General features: G+C 40.4%; 1 protein-coding gene across 1 annotated transcript in view; it reads right to left on the reverse strand.

Moving 5' to 3' along the window:
• Positions 1 to 1,081: 1,081 nt before the first annotated feature.
• Positions 1,082 to 8,907, reverse strand: part of LOC103358586 (neuronal acetylcholine receptor subunit alpha-7-like) — a 38,578-nt gene continuing 30,752 nt past the window's right edge. The window contains exons 5-9 of the mRNA XM_008283607.1: positions 5,628 to 5,875; positions 4,447 to 4,641; positions 3,713 to 3,799; positions 1,805 to 1,914; positions 1,082 to 1,705 (exon numbers count right to left, since the gene is read on the reverse strand). Of these exons, the coding sequence (XP_008281829.1) occupies positions 1,082 to 1,705; positions 1,805 to 1,914; positions 3,713 to 3,799; positions 4,447 to 4,641; positions 5,628 to 5,875 (1,264 nt within the window). The remainder of the gene's footprint in view (positions 1,706 to 1,804; positions 1,915 to 3,712; positions 3,800 to 4,446; positions 4,642 to 5,627; positions 5,876 to 8,907) is intronic.

The raw sequence follows: 8,907 nt of genomic DNA on the forward strand, positions 1-8,907 counted from the left end.
GTAAAGTAATAATTTGTACAAGTCAGGCCACTTGGTTAGAAGGTGTCATGTACAGTTTAACATACACAGTTTGACTGTACTTTGGAAAAAAAAAACACCTGTCAACACAGTGCTTTTTGATACAATATACTGGATGTTTCAGTAGTACTATACACTGTCCCAAACTGTTCCTATTACGTTACAGACGCTACACAATGAAACAGGCAAGACAGAATGAGAAGTGAATCGAAACGGGAATTCCTAAACAGATGAATAAGAAAATACACTTGCGTCAAAGCACCAGTGCTCTGTTGATCGAAGTGAAAGCAAAAACGATAAGATTCACAGTGAAACATCTCATTTTAGTAACTATAGCCTAACATCGTTACAAGGGGATGGAGCATCGTTATGAACAGTCTGTGAGTTTGACATGAAGAGTTCAAAAGGTTAACAGTGGATGCGTGAGCTCAGACTGAGGTGGAGCTTGTACATACGTGTGGATTTGTACATCCAGGGCGGCAACAGTTGACAGAAGGTTTGAGCAGTGTGAGGTGGCCGTATTGCCATATGTGTCATTGTACAGTAAATAAAGCTGTTTTTAAATGAATAATGCAGATAAAACAATGATATTTACACTGTTTGCAGGGTAAAGACAAATAGTGGCTTCATTGTCTTTCCCTTACCAATATCTTAATGTAAAAAACTATATACAGTGCACTCCTCTACTTCACTTGTTGATTCCAAACATTTTGCTTCTAGTCTTTTTCAGTGTCTTTGTTGTTTTGTTTAGTTTTGTTTGAGAACTGAATAATTTGTTTCTCACATAGGGACAGAGTGGGAAAATGAATTTGCGTTTCTTATGATGTAGATTGTTGGTTATGATGAATATTTAGTTTCCTGATTGATCTGATTTAGCTCGATTCTGTATCTTTTTACTGCTCTCAGCTACTATTTGCACCAAGTTTCTGAAGATGTGATTTTTCTCATGAAACACTGAAAAGCCCACCCTATCAAACAACTGCACCCCTTGCTGTTTTGTCACTTTCTCTCATAACCCTTCGTTATCATTTTACAGCCTCTCCCTTCCTCCTGCTGCAAACAGTTATGTGAAGTCCTTGGAAACAGCCTCTATGAAGTTGGGAGCCGACATGAGGATGGTGAAGGTGCAGATGATGGAAAAGAGGGAGAAGGCAACCAGACACAGCCGGTCCACCACCGCCGCTGCGAACTTCCACTCGCTGCAGATGGCCTCGGCCTCATCCTGGTCCCGGAACCTCTGCGCTATGTACGACACCTCCTCCAAGATGCGTTGGATCTCTGGCGGGGGAATGCTTACCCCCATCCCAGCTCCAACTCCCATCCCCAGACTTGCAACGCCACTGCCAACCCCTCCAGGTGGCTCGGCGTCATCACTGGGGGAACCGTGGACGCGTCCCCCTAGTGCCACCCCGGAGTCGCTGGATGGTGGGCAGTGTGGGTTTTCTATGGGGTGGTAATTGCCAAAGTAGAGGCTCATGGAACCGTTGGAGGTGCCTGTGGGGCAGGGCGGGCATGACGTCTGTGACAGGGGCACAGTGAGGCTCGGTACCGTGCCCATCTCTATGGAGCTGGTGCTGGAGTGGTGGTGGGTGGTGTGACGGTACTTGTAACCAGGCCGCTTGCGCTCATCACCAGGTTGTTTCATGCGGAGAAACCAGGCACACCAATTCAACAGAACCACCCGAACCTAAGAGGAGAAAGAGGTGATCAGCAGGCACACATTCACATCAACATTTGCGTGAAACATCTTGATGCTTGTGTGATTAAATTAGCTTCAGTCACTCACCCACTTAGGCATCTTGCCCCCATGAGGGTCATGATGGTGAAATTGCAGGACGATAACTGTCACCACCACAGACATTCCCACAATCATCATGGTGCTGGCAAAGTACTGAGCTGTTGAGAACACAGAAAACATCAACATGCTTTTAATTTTTTTGCTCACAGTTACATCTGTGGTCATGCATTTTATTACTTGTTGAATGTTTTTCCCCTTTTGGCCGTCCTTTAACTGCCCAGTGGACACATTTAATCAGCATGCATTAACAGGTAAAACATTAAGATTAAATGAAGTCTGGAAAAATAGGTTGATTTCACAGTTTAGCATGTAAGGACAGCAAGTCTGCTCAGTCTGCAATAAGTTATATTGCCAAGGGGAAAAGATGCACACTTGAACTCAAACTGGGTGAATAAAAGCGGTTCAAAAATTGTGACAAAACAGAGAATAGGGGTAAACAAACCAGAGAAAACAGCAGGGAGGAAGTGCAAAAGAAAGAGAGAGAGAGAGATTTGGGTTGGTTCAGGAGGGATGTTTTCAGGGAACAGTAAGGAGGAGGGCTTGCTCTTTCCCAGCATGTACATGCTGTGAACCCACAAGAGCTAACAGCCAAACATGATTACAGCGACTGCAGCACCAGCAAAGTCAAACCTGACATGACCTCATGTGCTCAGGGGTTGCTACTTATTTGTTAGGATCATATAAAAGAAAAAAAAAAGATGGAAGAGCAGAAGGTTAGAAACAAGGTGGTACAGAGGACAGTAAACAAAGACACGGGAAGAGGCTTAAGGGAGGCAAAAAGTCGGGGTCAGTCCTCGGTGTGAAATGATGTGTGGGTAAGAGGTGGAAGGGCATTTGCTGCTACCTGTCATTTCTGGTTTTGTTTGTGGAAGGAGAGTTAAAAGGAGTCTGCCCAAAGAAACGATGCATAATAACATAATACACAATGCATATTAAAAGATAATTTTAAGACCTTTAGTCACAAACCACATTGTTATTCATGGCTGAAGTAACCAAATTAAAAATGTATTAGAAGTGCACAGAATTAAAATGAGCTGAGTCTTGAACCAGATAAGACAGGTCTGACTAAATGAACTTAAATGAAATGAACACACTTTGCTTATCAGGTGATAATGGACTGACGATAAAAAGACATATAGCCTGACTTTTTTGCGGTGCTGTTAAAAACTTGCTTTATGTATTTACAGTCAACTTCAAACTCACTCCCACATTCAGCAATGCAAAGGAACATAGGTCAAGGTCAACAAGGAAACTAAGAGTTTACATTATCGCCACCTGTTCAGGTCTTCAGAATTTAAAGAACAGTTTAATCATTCTGTTGATTCTACTTCCACTGAAACACTCTTAACACACACAATATACTGCATATGACAGCTTCAACTGTGTTTCAGGCACACGCTACAAACGAAAAGAAAAGACACAATTCTTCTTTTTGTGGCTCGGTGATCCACATTTCCTCAATACAAACTTTAGCCCCAAAGGTCCCCTCTGCTATCGCTTGTCCTTTTTTCTACATTACATCAACAGCTCTCCATTCTTTTCTTTCCTCCTCAGTGGAAAATCAGATATTTCACCACCTATTAAGGGTGCTGACAGGTTTATTTATGGCCACCTAATCAAGTCCATCCACTACCCAGCTGCATTGAGAATTATGTATAGACACCCTCAGGCTACTCAAAGCAAAGCCCAGGAAGAGCCAGAGATGCTTTGTATTTATTGTTTTTCCGGGAGACACTATACATTATATACAGAGGCCAGGCAGAAGCATTTAATACATGTTTGGCAGCCAAAGAAATACCATCAGAAAGACTGACAGCTGATCAGTAATGTATGTTGTATCTACTTTCAACTTAAACGCCTTACATTTACTCACATAGACACAGAAATGTAACCCACCTATGAGAGGAACCGAGTCAGACGTGGCAGGCATGATCTCTGCTACCAGAAGCATGAAGACAGTTAGCGACAGCAGCACAGTGATGCCTTGAGACAGAGATTGAGAGAGACACAGGGAGAGAGAACGTCAGCATATACATGTAATGACGTGATCAGGGTCACTGGCGTATGAAATTATTCCTGTAATTACTTATGTATGTAATCAGTTATGTTCTCGTTGACGACAACCATTTGTCAGCCGTTGACAGATCTGACAAGTCCAAGGTAGGTTAGCGCTCCAGAAATCCCTAAAACACTCTGACTTTGTAACTGGTGACTGCTCATCGACAGATGGTTATTTATCAAGTCACTGAACTGATGGAATGGATTTAGTGGCAAACCTCTTATTTTGAAATTCAATTTTTCCAAGGTGGTGTGACATGCATGTATTCATGGTTTGATATATGATTAATAGGGATGTTTTTGTAGACAAATATGCAGCCATGTGAGTGCACTGTTTTTATGCTTTGATGCACAGTTGTGACTGTGCTTGTGTAAACATGAATGTCTTTAGACCTTTAAAGTTTTGTAAATTTCTTCAAAAAACCTAAAACCAACCTTGCACTTATATATATATTTTTTAAAGCTAAATTGACATTACAAACAACCTTGACAGTGACCTGTTGCTGGCTTACATAAACACCATTACTAATGTATCTGCTAAGCTTTCTATGTGTGTTCAGCATCTCTCTCACCCAGAGAGATCTTTTCTCCGGAGTCTGCAGGTAAAAGGAAAACCAGCAGAGCCAAGCCAGAGATCAGCACACAGGGAATGAGCAGGTTAAGTCCATAATATAGAGTCCTGCGGCGCATAGTGACTGTAAACGTCACATCGGGGTAGGGCTCCTTGCAGCACTCGTAGTACAGTTCATTACGCTTGGCTGGTACACCTGAGGGAGAAGCATACAGATAAGTGTTTGTGGACTGAAGAAGTGAAGAAGTAATTCAATTTGAAGATTTAAGTACCTGTAAACTATATTTCCATCTGACAAAATAACCATAATTAAAAACTGTAAGAATGCAATATTGGTCTGTTTGGTGGATGAACGGATTGAAGAGAGAAGCAAAGATGGATGTAAATATTTACTGGACAGTTTAAGTAATGCCCCACATCAAAGTTCACTGACCTGAATTTAATTTCCGTGACCCCCAACAACTTTCTATCGGAGTGAATTTGAGCCAGACACAGTCTTTTCCCTGCAGTTACTGAACTTTTTTTTTAAATTAAAATATTCATGAGTTATTTAGAAAATTTCATGGTACAACTTTCTCACCTTCAACTCCAGTTTCAGGGATGTGGTGTGCTGCACTCACATATGGCCCGGCTACTCGCCTGCCAACGCCTGTCAAACAGCCCTATTGCAAGCCATCTGGTCCTGCCTGACACCCATTTCCAGCTAACCATCACCTCAGGGGCCCTGGCGATGGGATCTTCTTCTACTCTCTCCCAGCTGGAAACACACTGCTTGGGAAGTCTTCCAAAGATTCTACCCTTTCCAGTTCAACCAGCTAAATCAACCCAAATGGTGTCCCACGGTGAAAATATTTATACAGCAGTCATTCATTCAACAGAAGGTAGCTGTGAAGCATCACTTTTGTCATTTCATTAGCTTTGTTATATATTTTGAAATCATGCAAATGCAATAATGCATTCTGTGGGGGCACACTGCAAACATCAGCAACTTTTACAATGCAGTAATAAGATATCCCCAAAAGAAACTGTTCAAAGTTTGTTTTCAGTGCTTTGATAGATAAATCTCTAAAGGTAATTGTATAAATAGGTTTTGACTGAAAATATATCAATCCAAGCAGACAATCACGTTTTCGTCTGTCCTGATGGCTTTTCCTGCAGTAATAAACACAGAGACTCTCTTACCAACAAGATCCCATTCCCCATTGGATATGTAAGTGGATGTGTCCACATCCAGCATCTGCAGGTCGAGAAGCCAGCCATTGTGCGTCCACGAACCAAATTTCAAGTCACACTTCTGCACATCGAAGGGGAACCAGCGCACGTCGATGTAACAGGTGCTCTTAAGTATGCCGGGGGGGATGTACTGGCAGTAACCCGACGCATTCACCAGTACGTTGGTGTGGAACGTGGCGTCGAACCGCTCGTCCGCACTGGAAAGAGAGTAACAGAGAGTGAGATATGAGTGAACTTTTAATAATCAGCCTGTGAGCAAAAGCCCCATTTTGCTGAAATCTAGTTGGAAAAAAAAAGTTCTGCTGATGCCCACGTGAAGTTTCAGGAGTCCTTTTAAAGTTGTTCTCTAAGTTTGTTTAAAGTTATTTTAGGATTTAAAAGCAAACTTAAGTAATCCTGAACCTGTCTTTTAACATCTTTTGTTTTTTCTACAAGATAATGCCTGTATCTTCACTACAGTCAGTGTTTGTGTAAGTCAGCCAGTCTCTCACAGCAGACAAGCTGTCTATCTACAAAGCCATCTGTGGACCAACCAGCCGCCTGTGTCAGTCCTTCACACCACATACAGCAAACAGTTACAACTTAAATGAAATCCAGCTTGAAGTGAAATTAAATATTCAAAACTATCACAATGCAAAATAAATATACAGTAACCTAATGAATTCAACGCCTGCTGGAATAATTTAAAAGCAGCTATAGACAGGGTTTGTTTTGGCTTCACTTTGCCAGTCTCCCAAACAGCATCAAAATCAATGAATTCATCGAACAATATTGAATTTATGTTGCCTGAAACTCCTGAAGTGTGAAGTAAAGCCTTGTGGACAGATGGTTACGGTAAACAAAATGCCTGAATATAACCTGAGATCCTCTTCTGCTCTGGCACTTCAGTTGAACTCTAATTAAGTATTAAAGAGAATCCTCTGGTGCTGCTGAGAGAGTGAACTCCCTCATAAAGAGCCAGAGGCTACATCTGAACTTTACTAATTTTATAACACAGGACTAAAGTTACAATACAAATGTATTTTCCACTGCAGTGGCCAGCTGGAAATACATATTGAACACATCTTTGTTTTTTTTTATGAGCAGCTGAGGAGAAAAGGCTTAAGCCAGCGTTGACCTGCGAATACAACAAAACTTGTGCAAAATATAGAAAATAAAATTTGACGTTGTGATTTATTTCTCTTTAACACAAATGCTATTGTATTTTAATTGATTATTTTAGTCAAAATAATCTGGATTACGAGCCTCCATTTGCAGTTACACAACCACTTTTCCTACTTCCTCAATGAGGCAGTTGGCTTTATCTTGTTTCTCAGTTGTTTCACTCAGTTTACTGACAGCAGATCTTTTGTCACTTGGCGATGATTTATTTTTTATTTTATTTTACGTTTATTTTGCCAGATAAAAGACCCACTAAGATCGAAACCTCTTTCACAAGGGTGAGCCGGCCAAGAAAGGCAGCAGCACACATCCACAAATTAACACAACAAAACAATCACAAAACAAACATTAAAAAATGGAAAGTGTAGACAGTAGGCGGATAAAGTGCAGGAGTGATGACTTCAGTAACAATTTAACACAGGCACTGCTGAATGGAATTCTGTTATAATCTGAACAGGCAACTAAATAAAAACCGCCACAGATCAATCATGCAACATCTAGGAAACAAGAGCAAGAGAAGTTCTCAGATGCTTGCTAATTTCAGTTTTCTAAAACAAACTTTAACAATTTAAACACAGTTTAATGAAAACAAAATAACATTTTGTCCCAAAAATATAAAGACCATGAAGATTAACCGGTTTAATGTAGGTTTTGGGAAAGAAATTCTTGAACATGGTTGGATATCAAATAACAGTAAAGTTGAGGCAAAAATTCAGCATTCTCCTTTAATCCATTTACTTATTTATACTATTTATATAAATATGTTATCATTTGAATGTAAATAGTATTTCTACTTATAAAAACTCACTGAAGGACAGCTTAAAAAGCTGCACAATACTGGTAAAAAGCACAAAAGCAGAGAAATATGTAAACTCCACAAAAACAGTGCATGAAGAAAAAAGGAACCTCTAGTAATAATCAATAAAGGGACATTTGTGATTGAGCTGCTGCAAATGGTCAGTTGTCCCAAATAATAAATATTAGTGTAATATAGTGTAGCGTTACATAAAATCCTCAAACATACACACACATTCCTATCGGTCAAGTCCTGCCCTTGCCACACAAAAGTCCTTTGGAGAGCTGACAGTTTCTTCACTTCACAGCCGGCGCTATCTTAGAGCTCAAATCCACTCTGAGCTCCACATACGTGAACAATATGAAGGCAAACACAATCCAGCCCCGTATGAGGCAGATAACATCAGTGTGTCCCAAACATCCCGGAGTCTCATTCATCCCTGACAAAAGAACGTGTTCAGGATTTTAACAGAATTCGTAGATGGACACATTTTATTTGTGCCTGCCTTTTCTCAGATGAGTGATTTACCGTTTTTTTTCTGGAGGGTTAAGTGTTGTAATTTATTTCTCCACTGTGTGTTGCTATCAGCTGTGGCTTCAGGTGGGGGTGGGGGGGAGGATGTGTGGGTTGGCCAAGGTGGAGCCATGCAATGAATTATTCAAGCTTTGGTCTTACTTTATCTGGATGTCTGTGCTTTTCTGCAATCAGCGCTTACACACATCACAGTGGCGCATGAAGTGTGTGTCTGGTGTGTGTGTGTGTGTTTTGGAGGGTACAAACTGTAAATACAACGTGTAATGGCAAATTTCAATTTCCATGAAAGATACTCAGTTCCCTCTTTAGCTTGTGTGTGGTTTTGTACATTTTTGTCTGACACTTCCACTATGCATCCATTGAAGAGCACACAACAGGGAAGAAAAACCCTTAAATTCGAATAAATAAAGAACTACTTTAAAGTGTCATACACAATCCTGCCATTACGTTTTTTTCCCAACATTTAACAGAATTTCCGTCTGCAAATGTAAGATGAGTATATTCAGTATTTATACGGTTGGGTTTATTTGGGATATCACCTATATTTTTAATCCAAAGCTGGTTTTTAAACAGTAGAAAAAATCTCTGCAGTATCTCTGTTTAATACTACTGATATCACAATACTTATGACATCAATGACTTAAAGCCAATTTACAGCACATCATGACAATGCACATGTGCAGAATATAAGAAAAATGCATTGCTACTTAGTTACCAAAAAAGTCAAAAATCAGTTAG

The sequence above is a fragment of the Stegastes partitus genome, unplaced genomic scaffold, assembly GCF_000690725.1.
Source record: "Stegastes partitus isolate 25-593 unplaced genomic scaffold, Stegastes_partitus-1.0.2 Scaffold321, whole genome shotgun sequence".
NCBI classification, from domain to species: Eukaryota; Metazoa; Chordata; class Actinopteri; family Pomacentridae; genus Stegastes; species Stegastes partitus.